The sequence below is a fragment of the Hippocampus comes genome, unplaced genomic scaffold (assembly GCF_001891065.2).
Source record: "Hippocampus comes isolate QL1 unplaced genomic scaffold, H_comes_QL1_v1.1 scaffold33, whole genome shotgun sequence".
Taxonomy (NCBI): Eukaryota; Metazoa; Chordata; class Actinopteri; order Syngnathiformes; family Syngnathidae; genus Hippocampus; species Hippocampus comes.
In genome coordinates this window covers 1,196,142-1,220,285 of record NW_017804842.1, presented here as the reverse complement: position 1 = coordinate 1,220,285, position 24,144 = coordinate 1,196,142, and the positions used below count along the sequence as shown (strand labels likewise).

General features: G+C 47.8%; 2 protein-coding genes across 6 annotated transcripts in view; both read left to right on the top strand.

Moving 5' to 3' along the window:
• Positions 1–8,311, top strand: part of clip2 (CAP-GLY domain containing linker protein 2) — a 14,336-nt gene extending 6,025 nt beyond the window's left edge. The window contains exons 4-19 of one of the 2 annotated variants that reach the window (XM_019873158.1): positions 1–169; positions 333–457; positions 583–796; positions 1,827–2,024; positions 2,094–2,197; positions 2,759–2,819; positions 3,308–3,358; positions 4,234–4,521; positions 4,968–5,477; positions 5,547–5,598; positions 5,734–5,817; positions 5,894–6,050; positions 6,331–6,490; positions 6,588–6,776; positions 6,909–6,971; positions 7,065–8,311. In XM_019873158.1, coding sequence (XP_019728717.1) covers positions 1–169; positions 333–457; positions 583–796; positions 1,827–2,024; positions 2,094–2,197; positions 2,759–2,819; positions 3,308–3,358; positions 4,234–4,521; positions 4,968–5,477; positions 5,547–5,598; positions 5,734–5,817; positions 5,894–6,050; positions 6,331–6,490; positions 6,588–6,776; positions 6,909–6,971; positions 7,065–7,076 — 2,437 coding nt within the window. In that variant the 3' untranslated portion in view covers positions 7,077–8,311. The remainder of the gene's footprint in view (positions 170–332; positions 458–582; positions 797–1,826; positions 2,025–2,093; positions 2,198–2,758; positions 2,820–3,307; positions 3,359–4,233; positions 4,522–4,967; positions 5,478–5,546; positions 5,599–5,733; positions 5,818–5,893; positions 6,051–6,330; positions 6,491–6,587; positions 6,777–6,908; positions 6,972–7,064) is intronic. The other variant, XM_019873167.1, reaches the window with a different exon arrangement.
• A 692-nt stretch (positions 8,312–9,003) lies between these two features.
• On the top strand, positions 9,004–23,944 carry gtf2ird1 (GTF2I repeat domain containing 1). Of its 4 annotated transcripts, none has more exons than XM_019873459.1 (27): positions 9,004–9,351; positions 11,961–12,091; positions 12,179–12,320; positions 12,760–12,960; positions 13,296–13,479; positions 14,230–14,543; positions 14,631–14,726; positions 15,481–15,564; positions 15,747–15,930; positions 16,257–16,282; positions 16,719–16,843; positions 16,938–16,986; positions 17,309–17,389; positions 17,780–17,905; positions 18,596–18,652; positions 19,130–19,210; positions 19,300–19,483; positions 19,578–19,633; positions 19,744–19,815; positions 19,999–20,266; positions 20,453–20,481; positions 20,571–20,618; positions 20,687–20,773; positions 20,856–21,048; positions 21,242–21,279; positions 21,880–21,998; positions 22,460–23,944. In XM_019873459.1, the coding sequence occupies exons 2-27, from the start codon at positions 11,966–11,968 to the stop codon at positions 22,523–22,525; spliced, it is 3,036 nt and encodes a 1,011-aa protein (XP_019729018.1). In that variant the 5' UTR covers positions 9,004–9,351; positions 11,961–11,965; the 3' UTR covers positions 22,526–23,944. The 4 variants fall into 4 exon arrangements, with proteins under 4 accessions (XP_019729018.1, XP_019729001.1, XP_019728992.1 ...); XM_019873442.1 differs by lacking the exon at positions 21,242–21,279 and adding an exon at positions 21,739–21,776 and having other exon boundaries at positions 9,007–9,351; positions 22,457–23,944; XM_019873433.1 differs by having other exon boundaries at positions 9,007–9,351; positions 22,457–23,944.
• Positions 23,945–24,144: the final 200 nt, after the last annotated feature.

Below are 24,144 nucleotides of genomic sequence, written 5' to 3'. Positions count from 1 at the left end.
CGGCGGGGGCGCCCCCGTCGGGCCGCGGGCGGCGCCACCGCCGCCGCTCCGAGACGGCCTGCTCAACAGCGCCATCAAGACGGGAAACGAGTCGGGCTCCAACATGTCGGACAGCGGATCCGTCAAGAAAGCCGGCGATAAGGACCTGAGGGCGGGAGATCGCGTTTTGGTGAGACTCTTTTTCTTCCGTGGAACAATGGATGGATGGATACCTAATTACGGAAACAATCAATAACCATTTTGAGCAGGGAGAAATGGGGGGAAAAAGTAATCAATGAAAGATACAAGATGAAAATCAATTTCATGGAATCGAAATATGTCTGTGCCCGAAGGTGGGAGGCTCCAAGATGGGGGTGATTCGCTACATTGGGGAGACGGACTTCGCCAAGGGGGAGTGGTGCGGCGTGGAGCTGGACGAGCCTCTGGGGAAGAACGACGGCGCCGTGGCTGGGACGAGGTATGCCCCCCCCACCCCAAAAACTTCTGTTAAAACTTGGACCTTTGCACCCATTGACTTCCTGTATTGATGGGATAGTTAAAAAAATATTAAAGCAAATCAATCCGCCCCTCGCCGCCCTGCAGATACTTCCAGTGTCTCCCCAAGTTCGGCCTGTTCGCTCCCATCCACAAGGTGATCCGCATCGGCTTCCCGTCCACCAGCCCGGCCAAGGCCAAGAAGAGCAAACGCGTGGCCATGGGGGTGTCGTCGCTGGCCCACAGCCCCAGCAGCTCGTCCATCAGCTCCGTCAGCTCGGTGGCCTCGTCGGTGGGCGGCCGGCCGAGCCGCGCCGGCCTGGTGAGAGAACGGCTCCCTGGTCGGGAACGACGGCTCCGTCGTTACTTTTTGCTGATGAAGCACGCGCGGCCTCAAAAACGGGGACGGCACCGCATCGATTTTGGTCGGCGGCTCACGCCCCTTTTTCTACTTTGCTTAATTGCTGGCAGCCTTTGTGATCGACTTGAGTCTCCGCCGTCCGTCGCAAAGACGCCCGCGTAAGCAGGAACGCTCGGCTTGAGTGATGGGGAACTGCCCCCCGTGATTGAGCGACATTGATTCGCTCGAAATACACTCGCTGGCAGGAAATTCTTCTCCAAAACACAAAAGATTAGAGTTTTTTTTTTTTAATCAAATAATTTTAAAGAAAAAGAATATGTGCTATACTCTGTGAGTTTGTGTTGTCTTAGTTTGAATTTTACAGTATTACTATTAAGTACATATATATACAACATGCAATTCTAAAACCATTTCATAAATACTGATTGATTGATTTTATTAGAATTCATCATGACTGCACATTATTATTCATAGTTGTTTGTTTTTTTTAAATTATTTATGGAGATTTATGATTTGTATTTAGGGGTATTTCTTTTTTGCTACATGTAAAAAGATAAATTATTCTAAAGTACCCAAATTACATAGCTATTTTAGATGTACCGTTATATTAATGTTTTTAATTTTTAATTATTTTTCAATGAAAAATTGGTAGTTTGTGTCATTTGTAATTTGTATCAATTATTTCTTATATCAATTATTCATTTAGATGAACAAGAGAATTGCTACAAATAATTCAAAGTCAGCTGCAGTGTACCACAACATGTCCTGTGTTGTTAGTTTATGATCATTAAATAGTATATCATGCATTGGCAATATTCTGCATATAATAGATCGTAATTTACCGCCCAAACATTTTAAAAAACCTCCCAGGCCTGGCAGAAATGTCTCAAACACTAACCCCGAGTGGCTTTGAAAATGCTGCATCGTGTCGTCCTTACCTGTTGATTTATTTCCCTCGTCCTTGCCTGATATGGCGCCGACTGATTTCAAGCTGACGGAGACGTCGTCGCGCTACGCCCGCAAGATCTCGGGCACCACCGCGCTGCAGGAGGCGCTGAAGGAGAAGCAGCAGCACATCGAGCAGCTGCTGGCCGAACGCGACCTGGAGCGCGCGGACATGGCCAAAGCCACGAGCCGCATCGGCGAGGTGGAGAAGGAGCTCAGCGCCCTCAAGTCGCAGCACGTGCAGGTAGCAAACGTCCACCGCGTCAAGCAGCTTGTACGGGATCGCTCCATCCTGACCTGATGTCTTTTGTAGTACGTGTCGGAGAACGAGGGCGCCCTCCATCAAGTGACAGCCGCCTTGGCCGGCATGCAGAAAGCCAAGGTGGAGCTGGCCAATCAGCTGGAGGAAGAGAAAAGGTAAGCTGGAAAGTCGCCGGCGCATGTCGCTGATCAAAACAGCAGCGCCGGGCAATGTGGAGGTTTGGCTCCTTTATCAAGCTCAGTTCTTGATTTAATTTCATTTTGAGTTTTTTTTTTTTTTTTGAAAGTTGAGGTTCAGGTGAGTTTTATCTAAACAGGTACTCAAGTAAATTTTAAAAAAAAGTCGCAGATCAACTTTCATCCGTTTATTTGATGGGCCAAACAGTCAAGCTCGCTAATATAAAATGAAAACACTCACAAGGAGGATGGCGCAGATGCTAACACTGAACTAGGCGAGTCAGCCCGACCCACTCCCGTCTCCTCACTCACTCGCTTGGCCATGAACGCGAATGGCACGCATCCAACACGAATACGACAGCGTGCAACTCTGGGCTTCATTCAACTTGTAGATTTTACATAACAATCTGCATTAAAAACACGTGACCAAAAAGGGTTTGGGGAAGGGTTGAACCAGATTGATGGCTTTTTCACTTCATTTCAGTGGGGAAAACCGATTAGCGCTTAGCATGTTAGCGTAATGCCCATGTTGTTTTTCAGGAAAGTGGAGGACCTTCAGTTCCGAGTGGAGGAGGAGTCCATCACCAAAGGAGACCTGGAGGTAAGCCAAAGTTGAGTCGTCACTTGTTGCTCGGCGGAATTTTGTTTACAACCAGCTAGCATGCGCTGCAATAACAAAAGCTTTTTTTTTTTCTTCTGGTCACATGACTTGTTGCTATGCAGAATTCAAGGGGCGACAGAATGGACGGGTTTATGTTTCCTGGTGACGTCACTTGTTGATTGGAGTGATTCAAGGATCAAACCCAATTAAAAGAACTGAAAGTCATGCTCATGAAAGGGAAATTCGGCACAAAATGTGAGATTGTGTCCACTATCATTTGTAAATCATGATCATTGATCATGATCAAAGTTTTTTTTTTTTCATTTAACCACGTTAGCAATGGGGCTCAGAATGGATTGGCTCATTTTCCCCAGCCGGCTCACTTTTTGGACTCGCAGGTGTGAGAAAGCAAACAAGCGAACCAAAAAAAAATAATAATGGGCTTGAACGTTTTATTTAGGTGCAGTAAAGCTTGTTTTTGCCAACAGGGAAGATGCAAGCATGACTCCTCATCCTTGGGGTTGGGTAAGATGACCAAGGTGACCGATTTTTTGTTTGATTTTTTTTTCTCCTCCCCAAAATGCGACCTGATCTTGTTTTGGATGCCACATTTCATAACTTTGCTGCTGTTAATTGGGAATTTCTCCATTGTGAGACGAATGAAGGTTTTCTTATTCTTATTCTTAACCTTACACACGCTTGCTCTATTTCCTCTTGTGTGCTGTGATGTCTTCCATCCAAATCAAGTAGTGGCTTCAAAGTAGAAAAGGACTTTGCGGTTGTTTCAATTGGATGCTTGACTTTCAGATGATCCGACATCGGTTGCTCTCTTCTCACAATTTTCCACTTTGGCACGGGCACGTTGCGCTAATCCAGTTTGAAATGTTTGGACGGGGTAGTACGGATTCCTCTCCTTGGGCTGATCGCATTGCTTGGAAATGACACTTGATGACGCTGTCGCCTTTTCACAGAAAAATAATTTGCTTGGATTTGTGGACTCTTCTCTTTTGCTTGGCGCTAAATAAATTGAAATGGAAAAAAAAGGAAAACAAGCAAACCAATTCATATTGTGTTTTAAAAAAGATGCAACGCCAAAACAACATTGCACTGCACTGATAATTTTATATGAAATCTTTTCCATCACCTTGTTTTTGTTTTTTTTTTTATTCTAAAGCTTATTTTTCCAAAGTCACCTGTTGCTAGGCAGAATTTTAAACATCACAGATAAGTTTACCTGCGAGTGAACAATCTCAGATTTCACAAGACACATAAGATGCGTCATTTAGCAAATTCTGATTTGGCTAATTGTTTTAGTCATGTTTTTTTTTTAAATAGTATTTTACTAATCATTTGTATTTTTCAAAATGACACCACATCTCAAATATAATAACTCCTCTGTTGTCCCTGATGACAGCAAACCACGGTGGAGGAGCAGAGTCGCATTGCGCAGCTGGAGGAGGAGCTCAGCCGAACCAGGGCCGAGATGGAGACCCTGCGGGTTCGGCCGCCGGGCTCCGCCGCCGCCGCGGGGCCGAGCCCCACCGCCACCCAAGCGCTCGACTCGGAAGCTTTGGCGGCCAGCCGACAGGAGACCGAAGCCCTTAAACTGCTGGTGGAGAAACAGAGTCAGGAGATCTGTGAGCTGAAGCTGAAGGTCCAGCAGGCCACCAAGGAGAACATGGACATGATGGATGCCTGGAAGGTAACTAGCCAATCACAAGCTGGAAAAAAGTCACTTGTGGAAAAGGCTGTTCATCCGCGAGCAGTCAGACGGTGCTAGCTTAGGATCTGCTAACCACGTTTTAGCGTCTCTGTGCCAGTGGTAGCCCTCCATTTGCCACGTATTGCCTGGATTAGCTTAGCAACCACCAGTTATAGGTTGGCCTTCGTTCGCCCACGAATGAATTGTATTGTCATCTGTTGGCTTAACAACTGTTAGCCACATGTTAAGCATCTTTGACTTTTGTTTTGGCCCATGTTCATCATGTGTTCGCCGTATATGGGCCTCTGTTAGCGTAGCAATTGCCAGCTTTGAGTAGGCCTCTGTTAGCATAGCATCTTTGAGCTCGATGTTAATAGGTATGTTGGCCATATAGTTTTATAGGAAAAGGCCAGCTTTCAATCCTCTTTTGCTCGTCCCCCGCGCAGGCTAAATTCGACTGTCTCGTGAGCGATCACCAGCAGTCACTGGAGGAGCTGAAGGCCTCCTTCTCCGGCGGCCAGTCCGCACCCGAGGGCCAAGAGCCGGGTGTCCAGGAGCTGCGGGCCGCCCTGGAGGGCCTGAAGATGGAGCACCAGCTTGAGGTGGAGAACCTCAAGGCCAAGTACAAAATTGAAGCCGCCATCCTCACCAAAGAACGGGAGGACCTCTCCGCTCGGCTCCAAGACGCCAAGGAGCAAACCAGTCGGGAGGCCGCGGAGGAGGCCTCCGACAAACTGCAGAGGGCTGAGAAGAGGCTGGCGGAGATGGAGGTGCTTCAACGGGAGCGCGACCGAAGCGCCCGGGAGCTGAGGGAACAGCTGGAGATGTCCGAGAACAAGGTGTCGGAGTACCGAGCTTTGCAGGAAGTCAACCGGGAGGAGGTCCAGAAGCTGCAAGAGAAGCTGAGGGTGACGGCCAATCGGCTGCGGGCCATCCAGACCGACCGCGATGCTCACGTGAGCGATAACTAGCAGCACTAGCATCCGGTGTCTGATTGACACTTGAGTAACGCTTTGTTGTCATAGGTGATCGAAGACAACCACCTTTCCGACGAGAAGCTGAAGCAGAACATTGAAGGTATGACTTACGTTTTGTCCAACGGCCTGTTTACGGCGCAAACGGGTTGAGCCGACATGACCGTAATTGTCCTAAATGCTCTTCTCCTAAAGTTGCGAGGATGTAAACCATTGTCGTTTTTTTTTTTTTTTTCAGAAATCACGGAGAAGCTGATGAAAAGGGAAAAAGAGGTTTCCACTCTCACCTCCCAAGTCGAAGCGCTCAAATCTCAAATTGGAGGCAAGTCTTCGCAAGCAACGTTGCAATATTGACTCGACAAACTCTAAATGTTTCCCACTTTTTGTTTTCCCGGCAGTTCTCGAGGGCAAAGTTCGTACGGGGGAAAGGAAGGCCGAAGCGCTGGCGCGGGACAAGGTGCGCGTGGAGACGGAGCTTGAGTCCATGACCAGGAAATCCCATGATGCCTCTGGGCAGCTGCTCAGCATCGGCCAGGAGCTGTTGAAGAAAGAGGGGTAAGTTGGAGCTGTCATCTTAGCGTCTGCCAGCATCTTCTTGTCGTGCTTGTCATCACGTTGGCCTTGTGTTATTGTCCCCTTTTCAGCCACGCGTCTGGTAGCCATTTTCTTGGCCTTCCTCAGCCATACATGGTCCTCTCTCTTAGCTTAGCATCTGATACCCTTTGCGTTAGCATCCGTTCACCGCGTTTTCGCAATTGTTCGTCCCTCGTCAGCCACATTTCAGTGTGAAAATGAAGGGTCTTCTGTGACTCTGTCCGTACTTGGTTCATACCAGGAGCCTAAACGAGTTGCGAGTTTTGCTCCTGGAGTCGCGTCGCCACTCTCGTGAGATGGACAAAGACCTCAACCGTGAAATGCGCAAGGCCGAGTGGAAGGTGAAGGAGCAAAAACTGCAGGATGATATCAAGACGCTACGGGACAAACTTTTGATGCTGGTGAGAAAACCAAGGCCGACACATTTTAGGATTTGGCAATCAATGTATGAAGTGGAAGAGCATTTTTTTTTTTTTTGGTTACTTGCCTTTATTCCAGGGCCGTGAGAGATTCTCCCCGGATCACCGCCGTCACTCCATGCTGGATCCTTCGGCTCTGGACTCTGAGGTGACCCGCCTTCGCCAGCAGCTGCTCGGCACCGAAGACGCCCTGCGAACGGCCTTGGAGCACAATCAGCAGGTGGACCAGCTGGTGCAGGCCATGGGCAAGCATCCGGAGAAAAGCCCGGTAAGGTACTCTGGTGCCGTTAGATGCCGGGTGAACCCCGTTCAGGATAAACGATGTTGAAAATGGATGGGTGGGAGGTCTCCTCTGAAATGGATGCCTCCTTTCAAATCAAGTCTGGTTCTTCTCTTCCAGATGCACGGAGCCCGCAAATCAGCCAACGGTATTCACCACCAGGAAGCCGACAGCACTCAAAACGTCCGTATCTTCTTCGGTTGACTTTTCTCACGGTGGCGTACATCCGCCCGCCGGTGCTGAAACGTCTTTTTGTTGTCGGGTCGGCGTTTTCAGGAGCAGCACTGATGGTGAAAGCTGAGAATGGATCAACGAGGACTCGAGAGGAACGTCCGAACCTGCCACGGACGCATGAAGTTGATACCGTAACCACGCATGGTCGCCGAAAAAGCACCTTTTATTGAGTTGCAAGGACCAAGTACTGTAAATTAAACGCCTCATGGGATTCTAGATCGAAATTAGCTACCCACGAAGGCAACTTTCCTTGTTTTGCAGTTGCGGGAATGCCTCGAATCCAAGAACTTTTACCACTGGGTCACTTTTGTTTGTTCTTTTATTTATTACGTTGAAATAATCTACCGCGAGACTCGCAGAGAGTGCAGAAAGATTCCTGTGTGCTTGCAGGTTGAAGTGGCCATGCGGAAGGGTCTGCGTACCTGTAAAATCATTCACGAGTATGATTGACTGGGTATGAAAGTGACATTTCAAACAAAACATGTCCAAAACTTTGCTGAGCCTGGGATAAAACGTTTTTATTTTTCTCCTCAAAAGAACATGTCACAGTTCATACAGGTGATAAAATAAAGTAGCGCCACTTGGTTCATCCAGATTCGAATTTGGACACCAAGGTCTCACTGGTTGTACCTGTGACAGTTCGAGAGGGAAACCACGCTATGTTTACAATGATTGGACTCAAAATGCCACAGCTCATACAATGACCCCAATAAAAAAAAAAAAATTTAAAAAAGAAGCAGGTATGTCCACTTCTGGTATTAGTCACCAAGGTGACTAGTTGCACCTGTTCCAGAGCCGGTAAGACGTCAATCAATGTATGGTATGCATGATTGGACTCCTCACTGTTGAAAGTGCCACCTTAGTGCCAGGCATGGATGTTGCAATCATATTGGGTATGGTCCTAATCTGTAAAAATCAAGGTGCCAAAATTAACACATTTGATGGTATCACCCCAAAAACAAGACCACTTAAGGTACGCTAATGAACACCGGACGGCTACTGTCTGTATCTGTTCCAGGGCTAAAAAGCCTGTCAAATGCAAGGCCCCAGTGACAAATAAATGTACACATGTAAGTTATGAAAATACTTTTCTCTCAAAGTGCAGGAAGAAGAACAGAATGGCTGGTGGTTTCTTGGGCTCAAACCTGCCAGCATCCAAGGTCTTCCGGCTGTTTTCAACCGTTTTGTGGTTTGTAGTTGGCTGTCGTACTGTAACGGGAACGCTCATGATCGAGATTACTGCCGCAATGCTTTCCCAGACTAACTCATTAAATATTTACAACCCAAAACGGTTTTCTTCTCTTGGGTTGCTGCTGCTTCACATCTACAGAAGTACTTGAATCCATCTTGAATGCGCAGGTGCAAGAATGTCGGATTTCTTTTTCATCTTTTATTAAAACCCGTGATGTTAGGATCATGGTTGATGATTTAAAAACAAAATAAATAAAATGTATTTATCATATTTTTAATCGTTTTGATTTGCTTTTAAGCAGTTACCTTTTCACTTAGATTATATGTATTCACCTCCTTTTTCTTTCTGGTTGAAACCCCTGGTTAAATGTTTATATATATTTGCCCTAAATACTTCGCATGACTTTTTCACTAGTACGTTTAAACCAATCTACACTGTTTTTAAATGTGTAGAAATCAGAAAACAATGGTTTACTTTTAAAAACGCTTTTCTGCGCATATTTTTTCAGCAGCATTTTTGTTTCACGTGACATATACGGATCATATATAACTTTTATACATTTTTGAGACAAATTCACAATAATAAATACATTTATTTTTCACACTACTATGAGCATTGATGGACCGCACTCAACGCTATTTTTGGCATCTGGGCCTCATGTTTGCCAACTATGCTGTGTAATTCATTTTCTCGCTGGCATTCACGTTAACTTGTTTGGACGGATGCGATAAAAATGATGAAACACGCTCGGAATTTCCCTTTCTCTCCTTTTTTGGCCCACCGATTTCCTTCCCGGAGTTTTTCCGGTTAATCCTGCTCGGCCCCACCGGCCGCAGCCAATGGACGCTGCCGTTGAGTTGGGGTTGGGATTAGCAGGAGGGCGAATGACTTTCAATTTTACTGGATTACAGAACAAAGAACGAGAAGGAGGTGCAAAAAGGACACTTCTACTCGTGCTGCTGTGGAAGAAAAACAAGAGCGAGAGACGGGGATACAAAGATTGAGATTAAGATTACGGCCGTTTTTTTTTTGTCGAAGTGTTTTGAGCAACATTCGTGTTTTTTTTTTTAAACGATGGATTAAAAAAAATTCCGGGATTGACAGCAGCCGACAAAAGCGATTTAATCGCGAATTAAGGTGAGATTGCTCTTATTTTTCCCCATCTTTCGACCTTTACACACCATATTTACATCGTACAATGTACATAAACGGGCAAATGTGTGAATTGTACGTGGAGAATATATAGATTATTTCGCGACGACATCAGAGAGCGGGAGGGGGGGGTGCTAACGTTTGCTCGTGAACTAGCTAGCCAGCTACTTAGCTTGCCCGTTAGCTAATTAGCTCGCACTTGGTTGCTTGTTGAACACCTCAATTAATCATAATGTCAGTGACCGAATTCACCCAGCAACAAAACGAAGACTCGCCTCTCTTGTGGTTTCAAGACTACGAGTGCGTGGTGTCAGTTGGCTTTTCGTTATTTACATTCGTCCTTCGCTTAAGTGTCCGTTTTAAAGGTTATTAGGCTCACGCAACAAAGCCAGCTGCTGCACCGACAAACGGAGCGTTTCGTAGTCTCCAGTTCAATCTTTTTACCAAGGCATTGCTAAGAGTTTAGGATGACTTTTTGCGTTGTTATTTTACAGCACAACAGTGTATTGAAGCAGTTCATATGTGGTCATCATTTTATTAATTAATGAGATAAATGATAAAACCAACAAGTGTCGTCGCTGTTTGTGAAGACATTGTTAACGGAAAATGATTTTAATTAATAAGGTCAGACTTAAAATTACACATTTAAACCAACGGGTCAACAAAGTCCTAGTTGAGATTCCATTGGGGAACATGTAGGACTAGTGGTTAAGCACGTGTGCACCACTGTTGTCAAATTTAGGTTCGAGTCCCAAAGGCTTCTGGCATTCCAGTGTCGAGTTTGGGGCAATTATATGGGCTGCTAGAACATTCTGGTGTTGAAATGTACTCGTGTCATATGTTTTGCTTGTCTGTGTTGCTGCTCCATGAGTGCTAAAAGAATTTGTCATCGTAAATTAGGCCGGGGGGGGGGGGGGGTTCGACATTCGCTGAAATTTTTGGGGATGTGGCACATTGTCCACACTATCCAATTTTTCATGACTAATCCACAACATTTTCTACACGACTCACAGGCGTCTTTGGGGGTGCGTCAGATTGTCTGCACTTTTCATAAAAACCTTTAATCTTGATTATTTTGGATGTAGTTCCCCAAAATTTCCACAGAATTCACAGAAACCTTTTGAGTGTGTGGCGCGTTGTCCACACATTTGCAGTTTTTTTTTTTTTCTGGGGCTGTGCCTCATTTTACACACTTTACAGAATCCTTTGGGGATGGTCCACAGGTTGGACACCATTTACAAAATATTTGGGGGGCTGCGCCACATTTTTCACAGTATTTACATAAATTTTGGGGGCTTTCCATATTTTCCACACTATTTGCCGAAACAGTGAATGCCCCGTTTTTTGTGGGGTGTACCCCACGTTCAACACCCTTGACATTAAAAAAAAAAAGATGGCGCCACATTTTTTACACTGTTCATAGAAACCATACATTGTTGAGGAGTGTGCCAAAAAGTTCCATGCAGTTCATAAAGAACATCATTTTTGGGGGTCTGCTGAATGTTATAAACCATAGATATTTTATGTTTTGTTGTTTTGGGATGTGGGCCACATTTCCACACACTGTTCCCATAACCTTAAGTGTCCAAATTTGGATGGTGCACAATTTTCTCATGTTATTAACACAAAGCCTCACTCCAGCAGCTTTGTATGTCATCGCCATTGACTCTGTATACTTTATCATCCTGCTACATCTTAACTCCTCCTGCGTCACGTCCTGATTTGGTCGATATGTCCAGGCCCTAATCAGTGAAGAGGAGGGAAAATCGGGGCTGGTGGGGGGGTGTTTGGATGTTTGCTGTGGCCTCAGGGGAAACGCATTTAGACGACCACGCCCGCCTCTTCCTCTTCGTCCATCTTCCTCCTCTGTCAGTTGAGCCAGAGGCCGGCATAATGGTTGGCAGTGTCTGCAGAGATTAAAGGGCCAGCGCCGCATTGTTCGCATGCCCCGAGATTAGTTTCCAAGGAGACGGGTTGCGGTTACCTTGGCAACGCGGCTGCCGCCGGTCAGCTCCGTCTTCGTTAGCTCGCCGGGCACGTGACTGAGAGAGCTATCTGATGCTAAGATAATAGACTATTATTTCTTTATATCATTGGGACAGCGCACATTAATCAATACAAGAATAAACAGATACAGACGCGGCCGTTCGGCACTCCAGTGGCAAATTTATCAAGATGCTAACTTTGTAATTCACAGATGCTATCAAATGCTAAACTAGTATTTGCAGCAAAAAGAGACGAACTGGTGACACAGATACTGGAATATGGCTACCAAATGCGAAGCTAACAGAGTCAACATGATTTAACGCGTTAACTAGTCATTCGTAGGTGCAAAACACACCTGGCTAACCGATGCTAAAATAACCGAGGTCTGTCTGTCTGTCCATCTCTCTATCTTATCTATAGTACATGACAAGCAGATGCTAAGCTAACCCAACGCAGCATTAGACTTTATGAAGCTAAATTGTGGCTAACAGAGGCTAACCAGTGCTAAGCTAATAGATGACAACAGATGCTAGTATGTGGCTAACACATGCTAGCATGTGGCGAACGGATGCTAACAGGTCTAAAGTGTGTTATTGTTGTCTCTCTAGAGGCCATGTCTCAAATGAGGAAGCTGGCATGTGACGGCGTGCGGCCCACCTCCCGCTGTGACCCTCCGGTTCCGGCGCTGTCGGCCAGGCAGGAGATCCTCACCAGCTTGGTGTCGGCCCTGGACTCTGTGGTAGGTCCGCCACCGCACATCGCGCTGAACTACTTACGACGAGATGTACTCGCCAAACGTGGTGTAGTGACCGAGTGTTTTGTCCAGTGTATGGCCATGTCCAAGCTCAACGCGGAAGTGGCCTGCATCACCGTCCACGAGGACAGCGTCATCGCACTCGGCACGGAAAAGGGGCGAATTTTCCTCAACTCTAAGAGAGAAATACAGACCGAATTCTACAAGCATTGCCGTAAGTTTCCATACCATACTCCCCAAAACTCTGAACGTGAAGTTTTTGGGGTGCACCAGATATTCCACAAACCCATAAATGTTTTTTAGGGGGTCCGCCACATTTCCCACAAAACAACAGATGTAATGTTTACAGGCAGTGTCAAAGAGACGTCTTCCACTGCACTGCCATCATTGTGATTGTTTCTTTAATTTGGCTTTTGGCACCACTCCCTCCTCGCGGACAATCCCTCACATTCAAAGTGGAAAAGACGACGGCACAAACACGTCATTAATTTTATCAGCAGCTATTTTTCAAGCGTGACACGTTGATTACTCCCCGCGCCCCCTCCCCCGAGAACAAATCTGTCGCTTGTCCGGTGTGATGACGCCGCTAAACGGCATTAGTGGAATGCAAAACAAGCCGGGCCTTCAATGCCACTCGCGTTCTTTTCTCGCAGGGGCGCCCACTTGCCTCCCCAACATGACCGTCGCCAAAGACCAAGACGTGGAACCGGGCAAGGCGGGAAAGGAAGGCGAGCACGGGAAAATCGGCAGAACACCCGCACTCCCGCTGCCGCCGCCGCCACCACCACCGGACACTCAGTCCAACATTTTTGTCCTAAGGAAGATGGTGGACGAGGTCTTCACCGTTCTCTACAGTAAGCATTCTCTTGAAAATCATGCCTTGGTCAGGTGGCAACTGTGAAGCTGTTTGAGGGCGCGCCACGTTTTTTTTTTTTTCCCTCCCCCACACAATGAACTGAAACCGTAAATGGCTGTGCCACATATTCCACACCGATCTCAGAAACTGGAATGGTTTTGTTTTTTGAGGTGTTGTGACACATTTTCCACCCTATTTACAGAAGACAAAGGGTTGGAGGATGCACTATGTTTATCGTTTTAGTCACCCCCAAAAATGTAAATGTTTGTGGCTGGGCTGGATTTTTTTTTTTTTTTTGTCTGAAATCAACCGATTCCTCTGTGGTGTGTGCAGGTGAAGCGGCCGGAAAGAGCACCCTGGTGCCTGTGCCTTACGAGTGGCTCCAGAAAGAGCCCGCTTGCCTTGTGGCCCGCGGCCTACCGGAAGGCGTTTCCTTGAGGAAGCCATCCGAGTATGACTCCAAGACGCTCATAAAGATTCTGGAGCAAAGCCACAGGATACACTTCACCGTCACAAGGTCAGCACCTAACCCAGGCCAGACGCTTGCCCACATTTTTGAGGGGTGCCCCAAATATTGCAAACTATTCAAGTCAACCCTGATGTCATATTTTTGGGGGAGGGTCAAGACTGTAAATGTAAAGGTGTTTCGAGATAAGCCACATTTTCCACACAATTCACAAAAACTTGAAATGTTCCATTTTTGGGAGGTGCACCAAATACTTATGTCTGTGAATAAAAAACGTAACGTTATACTTTTTGGAGGCTTTTGCCATTGACTCAAAATTTTCTGTACTTTTCAGAGAAACTGAAAATGTAGTTTTCATTATTGTGGGACCCAGCAAAATGTTCACAAAATGCTGACCGTGAACTGGAGGCAGATCAGGAACCACCATGGAGTTTGGAACTGTCGCGCGTCCACAACTTACACTGAACAGGAACCCCTGCAGAACTCGAACCGTTCGAGCGCCACAATTGGTTGCGTGACTCGTTCCAGTTCTGCAGCAAATTCCGTGACGAAATCTGGATCTGCAAATAGTTCAGAGACCGATTCTCAGTCTGTGACTTGTTCCCCAACAAGTTCTGGCTCTGCGACTAGTTCCAGCTCCGCGATGGTTCCAGCTCCGCGGCTAGTTACGGCTCCACAACCAGTTCCGGGACCGGATGTGGCTCCGCAACTAGTTCAGCGTCTGCCGCTAGTTCCGTCCCCGCGAGCGTGGCAGCTCCGCGCGGCTCTGTTTGACGCGCGTCCCCTCTGGTCTGCGCGCAGGCCGACGGAAGACTTGTCTCGCGAAGCCAAATCGGCGAGCGCGGAGCTGGGCCATCAAAGCTCTTCCGGCAGCCCCGTGGCTCAGGGCGGCGCTGGCCCAGTCAAGACTACTGCCCAGGTAGTCACACCGTCAAGTCCCGCCACTTCCGCCAACTCTGTTCTCTCAAACTTCCTGTACGGCATGCCCATGTCCTCCAAACCCCACCCAGATGGTCCGCTGGACTTCAAACCCTCGTCGCTCCTCAACCTGGGCAAGGACCGACTGGCCAAGTGGACAGACAAGGGCGCATGTGGGAAGGAAGCTGCTAGCATTGGTAATACCCCCGGGGGAGTTAGGCCTGGAATCTGAACCGGATGCAGCGTATGTCACTAAATTCTTCTTCTTGTTATTATTTTTTTAGATGAGACAACAAAAGTACCCGGTGAGCAGGGTCAGACACCTGCGAGTGTCCACATATCCAAGAGGCTACTTTTCTCCATCGTGCACGAAAAATCAGGTTTGTTTCAACCCTTTGGTCTTTGACGCCGAATCCGGTACGGCCATTCTGCAGCCTCGTGTGATTTCGTAGCGACCGACCGACTTAGCCTACGCATGTTTGTACGGAGACGAAAGCCTCCTGAGCATTTGCTGAACTTTTACACCGAATCTGGCCTGATATGGCCACTTTGCTGTAGGTTACCTCGGCTAGGTGTTTTTGCAAGTGTTTATACGGAAACAAAAACGACTTCCATGAGGAGATCCACTGCAAAATGACAGTAAAAACGAGATCTGGCACAGAATCAATCACAGTAGGACCACAGCTAAGTTTCCGATTCAACTACTCCATTTTTGGGCACAGAGACAGATCTTTGTGGGGAAAAAAATTGCTGTAAACGTAAGACGGCACTGTGCCTTTTACACAGAATCCGGCACAATATTGCCATGAGTGACTTTTCATGTAAAATGATTCAGATTCCTGTTTTGACTACATTTTTTTAGGAGGGTGTATTTTGCCAGGATGGATGGGGTAACGGGGAAAACCGATATCTTGTCTCAACTCAATGCCTGCACAATCTCTCCTCAGTGGTGCAAAAGGGGCTAAAGTGTGCTAATAACTCAGCAACTGAGCGTAAACATAAAAACAAAAAAAACAATTGCGTCCGCCCTCCAATAACTTCTGGGTATTAACGGCTTCTATTATTAAAAGAAAAACAAAAAAAAAAAACCAACAATACATTCATTTTTTTTCTTTTTTTTGTCATCCTCTGCAGAAAAATGGGACTTGTTCATCCGGGAGACGGAGGATATTAACACGTTAAGGGAATGCGTCCAGATCCTCTTCAACAGCAGATATGGTGAGGAGGACTCAAGAAACCAGGGAGGGCTCACCGGCGGCCTGCAAAAGCCGCATGGGACCCCCGCCTGAACACCCCCTCACCCCCTTCCCAAAAAATATCATAATCCACATTGGTTTGTCCTGACTCCAAACCATACGAAAGGCCCTGACCAACGGCGCATTTTGCTTGTTGTGTTGTAGCCGAGGCCCTCGGTCTGGACCACATGGTGCCGGTGCCCTACCGCAAGATCGCGTGCGACCCGGGCGCGGTGGAGATCCTGGGCATCCCGGACCAGATTCCCTTCAAGCGTCCGTGCACCTACGGGGTCCCCAAACTCAAACGCATCCTGGATGAGAGACACGCCATCCGATTCGTGGTCAGGCGGTACGTGCCACCTTTCTTTCTTCCCCTTCCGAGGATGTTGACGAAACGCGAGCGTGCGGAGGCCGAGTTGCGGCTCGAATCCCGGCCAGATTTTTTGATAAGAAGCAGAACGCGACCATCTGTCTGCTTAAGCTACGTCCCACCGCTAAATGGCATTCATGACTTCCCTTCAACGGCGGGTTCGACTCTTTCATTGATTGAACGTCATTCCAAAGGGGGGTGGGGGGGGGGGGAATCGCAGGTCCGCCTCAGGCTTGTTATTCAACTTCCAAGTGGTGAGGGATGCTGGCGTTGACTCATCTTCTCTTGTCTGATTTACCTTCCAGGATGTTTGATGAAAAGATTTTCACAGGTGAGACAAATTCAGCTGGCGCTCAATAGACAGAAGCACACGTATCATCTGCATGCAGCCTACCTCAAAACATCAATCATATCTTCGTTCTGTGACACGCGTTGACTCCCAAGTTCTCATTTCAACATTTTTGCATAATATGCTTAACTGTGTAAAGGACACGTGCGTACCGATAAAACTAATTTCGCAGATTCGTTGGAGATCCAATCATTTTGGCGATGTTCAACCAGTGCTAGGAATTACGATCAAATTAAAAAAAATTTTTTAAAAAAAAAAAAAAAAAAAAAAAAAAAAAAGAACTTTTTTTAAGAACCCAAAAGAAAGGGGCCCCTAAACCAGAAGTTGTTTTTAAGAACCCGAAACGGCAATCTTTTCATAAAGCTGAAAATTACAAAAATGGAAGCCCGAGCTGACCCTGTACCCCTCCACCCCCAAGCTGCCGGCAAGATGTCGAAGGAGGAAAGCAAGCCGGACGCTGGGGCCGCCGCCCCCGAAGACACTCTGACCGAGAACCCGAGCCTCACGCCCCCTGCCGCGGAGCTGCCGGTCAATCCTCACAGCGGTCATTCAGAGCGCGTCCCATCGTTTCGCAGGCCCGCAGGCCGATCGGACGCCACCTCGCCGTTCCTAATGAGCTGTGCCGTGTGTTGAATTGAACAGGTCGACCGGCGTCTGCGCGAGTCCCCCGGCCGAGCGCGAAGCAGGTAAAAATGAAGCCGCGGGGCGGACATTCAGACAGGAGGAGGATGGCGATGAGGATGATTGGACACAAAATCGGCGATTGGTTCTCATGTGACCGTTTGCCGATTGATCAATGACGTCATTGATTGGGTCTGCAAAATAAGATATGACAACATCGTTCACTCCAGGGACATTCTGTGCTGCCACATGCAATAATCCAACGTTTCTTAGCATATGCAGTCATTCCCCTGAGGCCCCCCCCCCCCCAATATTAGCCAAATAAAGAAAGAAATATTGCTGAATATGTGACGAGGAAGTGGTTGATGACGACGCTGCCCCCCACAGGTCCTTCGGCAGATTGCCTGCCCGTGAAGAGGATTAAAACGGAGCCTCCGGATGGGGACATCATTCAAGTGACTGTGCCGGGTAAGTACGGCAGCCGTAGCGTCACGGGCCTTAAACTACAAACACTGTGAAGGACCCGAAACTAACTCGATAAAGGACCCCACACTTAGTAGATGACTTCAAATGTGAAGGGGTCATAAACTACAAACTATATAGCGTACTGTCCACCGCAAACTCCGTAAAGGACCACAAACTTTGCAAGGGACACAAAACTACAAAATGTATGTACTCTCAATTGCAATTAAGTGTGCAAAGGACCCTTAACCACAACCTTTGTTAACGGCCCCAAACTACAAATTGTGTTTAGGGTCCTCTCCTAGAAACTTTTTTTTTTTTTAATTAAATGGAGTCCAAACTTTGTAAAGGACCATAAACCACAAACTGGACGTTGAAGGCTGTTGTTGTGTTCAGAAGCCGGCTCCGGTGCGGAGGAGGCCAGCGAGCCGGCACCCGAGCCTGCCTCATGTGGGGCCACGTCCTCTCCCTCGCGTCCCTCGGGTGCCTCGGCCCTCCACCACCCGGCGGAGAGCCACGCAGGTAACCTCCACACCTGCTCCCCGGCCCCCGACGGCTTGCAGACCGCCCGCCGCCCCCCGCAGCCTGCTTGTTGTTTAGGGCCTCACGTATGAACTTGAAAGGTCAAACCCCGTCTTAGTGATGCCGCCACATCTGAAGCCCCCATGCCCTGTCCTGACCCCCCCCGTTGCTCTTCTCCCACTAGCAACTTCCACTAGAATGATTTAAGACCCTCCCTCCAGTCTCACACACAGCTGCCTAGAGTACACACCCAAGACAACATTTGTGTCGTGACTCTCTCTAAATAGCGGGCGGGGGGGACAAACTTTGAAAGAAACTTCAAAATCAAGAACTCCAGCAAGTAGTTTGGCGAATGAGAGTCCACACAAATGTGTTGTTGGGGTTTAGCGCCCATGCTTTTTGTTCTCATCTTTTCTTTTTATTTTCTTGTTTTTTGACTCTGCTTTGCTTAAGTTTCTTTTCTTTCACAAATGACCACTGCAGGAGACAAACCGAAGGTAAGCGCACGCGACAAATCCAAGCGCTCCATATGAACTGCGACTGCAAAGTACATGACCCCGCCGATCAATGAATCCATAGTTCAGAGGCCAACAAAATAAGATACAAGAAACGATAAAAGTAACTCATGGATGTCATTCTAACTGGAGGAATATTTGAAAACTACTCTGACGCCCTCTTTGCCTCTTGCAGCCGGCGAAGCCTTGTCACCCAACGCGGCACCCCAGGGCATCCGAAGACCCCCTGAAGGTAACCCTTTTTTTTTTTTTCTATGTGGAACAAATCACATCAAGTCATCTCTCGCATCAAAGCTCTTGCAGAGGGCACGGCGGACATGCAGTTATTTTCTCAACATACCTTGACATGATGACATAATCTTCAAATATATTCACTGTAGAGATTTTGTGAAAAACCTCAAGCGAATATTTGTGCGGAACACGTTCATAAATCAATGTGTGTGGGGGAAAAAAAAAACCCACATGGAGACACATCTCGGTGTGGGCTTTGGAGATGTCATCCATTTTCGATGACGTTGTGTTTAAATGACATGCACTAAACACGTTCTTTAAAAACATCAGGATAAAATGAGCGACGAACAAGGTAAAAATCGGTGTGGCACAAACCAGATTGAGTCGGACCTCATTTTAAAGGTCTCCATGAAGACGCGATTATTTTGTTGCTGAGCAAAGGGCGCCTATTTCTTTGTTTTGTTGTCGATTGCTTCAGCCGGAAGACTGGTGGAGGACATTGGTGAAATGATTCTTCAGCTGCGCAGACAAGTGGAGAATTTATTCAGCATGAAGTACGGTATGTCCGAGCCGGCCCCCCCTCCTCGTACGTTTTGTTTGGCTTGATATGTTTTTCAACGTGGCGCTTTCCGACGTTTTGTTGCTCAGCCGAAGCTTTGGGCCTCCCCGAGCCGGCCAAGGTGCCCTACTCCAAGTTCCAGATGTACCCCGAGGACCTGTTCGTCACCGGGTTGCCCGAGGGCATCGCGTTGCGTCGGCCCAACTGCTTCGGGGCGGCCAAGTTGCGCAAGATCCTGGCCGCCGCCAGCCACATCCGGTTCGTCATCAAAACGTGAGCGCAGATGACAACCCCCACGCTCAGCCCACGCTCACCTCCCTCTTTGCGCAAAACGCCAAGCCGCCTTTCTGCCGTATCGTGTCCGCAGGCCCAAGCTGCTGAGCGAGCACGTCAAACAAGAGTTGCCTTCTGTCTGCGACTCGGGTAGGTCAAAGTTGGGCCGGGAGTTGCCTGCCGGAGTTTCTGTTGTTTGGGCAGATCTTGCCAAGTTGCTTTCAAGGCTTATTCAAGGTTGGAACGGCTCCCGATTACAGAGCCGGACGCCAAGGAAGTGACGCCGCTGACGGAAGACGCCGCAGTGTTGTCCAAGAGACCCGCTTTCTCAGGTACAACGCTGTCATTCTTTAAAACAAATGCGTAGTTTGTCAGTAAGAAAATCAACTCTTAAATCAAGGTATAGGGTCACTAGTAACGAGGTTGGGGTAAGCGAGGGGGCACAAACCACAGTGAGGATTGTAACAGCCCATTAAAAAAAACCCGATGTCATTCTGTCCTCCGGCATTTTAAAGAGGGCCTGGAGTCCAAGCTGTCCCGGATCGACCTGGCCAACACCCTGCGGGAGCAGGTCCAGGACCTGTTCAACAGGAAGTACGGCGAGGCGCTGGGCATTAAGTACCCGGTCCAAGTGCCTTACAAGCGCATCAAGAACAACCCGGACTCTGTCATCATCGAGGGACTCCCGCCCGGCATCCCCTTCCGGAAGCCCTGCACCTTCGGCTCCCAGAACCTGGAGCGCATCCTGGCAGTCGCCGACAAAATCAACTTCACCATCACCAGGTTAACGCCGCATGTTGTGCACTTACTGTACTCTTCGCGTTGACAGGCTATTTTTGCTTTTCCGGCTCATGAAAAGCACGTCTTTCCGAATTCAGCTCTTTATATTTAGCATGAGTTTCCCAAATGTAAATTGTTGGATGACAACTTTTACAATGCCCGCTAACTGCCTATCTTCTTGATTTCCAGACCTTTCCAAGGCCTCATTCCAAAGCCGGGTAAGCGCAATACAAAATTCATCGACCAACGGGCGCTCACACTGGTCCCCGGATGAAAAACCCTCACGATAACCTTTGTTGTTCTTCAGCACCTCGACGGGTCACTTTACTCAAGAAGGCGTACGCTGCCATAAATGGTGAGTTGTCGCTAACTGTTTGGTCGTTTAGCTTAGCTCGTGGATAAATACAACGTGTCTTCTGTTAGACGACGACGATGACGATGACGTCAACCGAGTCGGGGAGAAGGTGGTCCTCCGCGAGCAGGTCAAGGAGCTGTTTAACAAGAAATACGGTAATTTGGGGGGGAACACAACAACAACAATAATAATATCGTAGGCAATGTCGTGAACATGGTGACTTTGCGATGTCTCAAGGCGAGGCTCTGGGGCTCGACCGCGCCGTGGCTGTGCCGTACAAGCTGATCCGTGGCAGCCCGGAGTGTGTGCAAGTGGACGGGCTCCCCAAAGACGTGCCCTTCCGCAACCCGGGTGCCTACGACGCCGCTTGCCTGGAGAGGATCCTCCACGCCAAAGACAAAATCAGCTTCAGCGTCAAGAGCCAGCTACAGTGAGCAAGATGTGCTAGCAACGTTTAGCCCAGAACAGCCACAATAGGATTTATACTTGGGATTTTCCACGCAACCTTCTTTTACGGTGGAGCCACACCCTAGATAGATAAATTGCGTACTAAAATGGATACAATCCTAATGTGCTAATGTACAACTACTGTATGCTAATGGTGGTTGTTCTGTCTCTCACAGGCCTTTTTCAGAACTGTGCAGTCAGCCTTGCAACACAGGTACGCATGCGTCATCATCTTCAGCAGCAGCGCCATCATGGCTGCCGCCGCCTCATGTTAGCCACCGCTCAAGGCGAGGCTCTGGGGCTCGACCGCGCCGTGGCTGTGCCGTACAAGCTGATCCGTGGCAGCCCGGAGTGTGTGCAAGTGGACGGGCTCCCCAAAGACGTGCCCTTCCGCAACCCGGGTGCCTACGACGCCGCTTGCCTGGAGAGGATCCTCCACGCCAAAGACAAAATCAGCTTCAGCGTCAAGAGCCAGCTACAGTGAGCAAGATGTGCTAGCAACGTTTAGCCCAGAACAGCCACAATAGGATTTATACTTGGGATTTTCCACGCAACCTTCTTTTACGGTGGAGCCACACCCTAGATAGATAAATTGCGTACTAAAATGGATACAATCCTAATGTGCTAATGTACAACTACTGTATGCTAATGGTGGTTATTCTGTCTCTCACAGGCCTTTTTCAGAACTGTGCAGTCAGCCTTGCAACACAGGTACGCATGCGTCATCATCTTCAGCAGCAGCGCCATCATGGCTGCCGCCGCCTCATGTTAGCCACCGTTTTGTGAACGTTTTTTTCTTTTTTTGTTACACAAGCGTTAGCGCCCGAAGCCTCTACCAGTCGAAGAAAGCGCAAGCGAGTCCAGGAGACCCACAGAGGACCCGCCCCCTCCTCCACAGAGCTTGCTCCGCCGGCCAGTCAGATTCCAGTCATGGTACGTGTTGTATAGTAACGCCTGAGAGTGCAGATGTACAAAATGCAGCTGAACCTCCAAAATGGGAGAAGCTAAAGTAGCAATTTTGCAATAAATAACACGACAAAGCAAGCTAGCAGCCACAGGCATAGCGAGCTTAGTAGTCCAATTAGCGGCTAGCCACCACGAGACGCTAACGTAGAAGTCGACCACTAAACTGCAACTAAACAGTTGGCAGCTATTTAGCACAAGAAACTAACACATCTACATCTTCATTCTAGCTCCCAAGTCGGTGGCTATGTAGCATGGGAAGCTAATACAGAAGTCGACGTCTTGACTTGGTCTGACGGTGGCTAGATAACACGAGAAGCGAATGGAGGCTACAATCCGTCTTGACTTACAGCAGTGATGATGAACAAAAAAGCCAAAGTTACGGTTCCCGACACGACTGACATTCTGCCGCCATTTCGTGTCCTCAGCAGTGGCCCATGTACATGGTGGACTACAGTGGAGTCAACATGCAAGTACCAGGAAAAGTCAACTACTGAAGGGAGTCAGAGCCCAGAAATGGCGTGGTCAACAATCTGCCATGGCGATGATGATTATCATTATTGTTGTGTTTTGTTTTCTCATTTGTTTGCTAACATTAGCACTAAAAAAGTCACGTCGTGTATGTGTGCGCGCTCGCGCGATTAGCATCCACACCGTTATTACTAACACTATAAGTCACAGTGACATCTTGTGTTAAGTTTGTACCTTTTTTATTTATTCTATTTATTAAAATGTAACATCGCCATATGCAGGGATGCTAACTAAAACAATAACGCTTAGCGGGGCCCACATACTCTGGATTGATAAAAAAAAATAATAATGCAGCAGTCTATCTTCATTTGAGTTAATTTGTGGCAATGGCTGTGTCCAAATTCACAGGCTGCGTCCTCTGAAGGCCGCATGACATCACTTCCGACGCAACTCAACAGCACATGGTTTCGAAGGTCTCGTAAGACAATTCGCAGGCTGCGACCTTTAATACTTTCAAAGGCTCCTAATGTCGCATCCCTGGACCGCATAAACCGTGGCGAATTTGACCACCGTGTGCGGTCAAGTCACGCCGGAAGTGACGTCATGCGGACTTAAGAGGGCTCAGCCTGTGAATTTGAACGCAGGCAATGTATTCACTCTAGCTGGTGCAAAAAGCTACCGTAGGCTTCAACATCTTCACCCTGGTAAACCAGTCGGCAGCCAGCTAGCATAAGAATTAATAATCACTCTTGTCATTCCAGCTAACGGATTGTCATCTTGGGTTAGACACACCAATATTGCAGTCCACATTTTAATTCTGGCAAAGTAGTTAGTGGCTGCCTCGCACAAGAAGCCATCTACAGCTTCAAGCTGGCAAGCATGCGAAGCTAACCCAGCTGTTGAAATCTTATAGGCCAGCTAAAGAACGATCCCCCACCCCCAAACCGTTTGAATTAGTTTTGTATCCAGCGTATGGACGCCCCCTGTAGGAGCTTGAGATTAATACAGCCTTTTGTACCTTAGCAGATTTATTCGAAGCCATTTGAGCATTTATTCGATATTCTTGATGTTTTCGGACGTTTTTTCACGCCGCCGTTTGACATTTCTGCGTACAAGTAGGACAACTTCAACATCATACAATTCCACCAGTTAGCATCTGGCGCTTCACTTAATAGTACTAGTTGCATGCAGATGATAAATTGTGGCAAAGCGCACTAGCCCACGGAGCTTAAACTGCATATCGAGGATATGGAATAAATGCTCCAAGGGCTTGAAGTATATGTACCATAATATTACGTGGCTAAAACAAGTCAGTCTGAATGTATCAAGCGGGGCCTGTCCGACCCTGACTTACCAGTAAAGAATGCTATGATGACTAACCCCCATGTAAACATGCTGTACCTTAACGCCAATTAGGCCTTTCCAAATAAAATGTGTTGCCTTGATTCTGTGTTTTATGTTGTGTGCCGCCGCGTTTTTCCCGATGGACACCACGGAGTCTTTGTCGTCGTCAATCTTTTTCTCTTTATTGCAGTGACTTGTGCCCAAGAGGCGGGATCATTCGTGTGAGTACAGGAAGTGAGGCCTTGATTGTCACTGTCGGGAGCGCTTTTGTTGGCTTCTGTCTTCAGACTGACAGTCAGGG

What these genes read in the sequence shown, in the direction of transcription:
- gtf2ird1 (XM_019873442.1), top strand. Translation starts at nt 11,966, where the DNA reads ATGTCTCAAATGAGGAAGCTGGCATGTGACGGCGTGCGGCCCACCTCC. An exon ending in CCTCTTCAACAGCAGATATG is followed by an intron (nt 15,565 to 15,746) that starts GTGAGGAGGACT and finishes GTTGTGTTGTAG; the next exon opens with CCGAGGCCCTCGGTCTGGAC. An exon ending in CATTCAAGTGACTGTGCCGG is followed by an intron (nt 17,390 to 17,779) that starts GTAAGTACGGCA and finishes TGTTGTGTTCAG; the next exon opens with AAGCCGGCTCCGGTGCGGAG.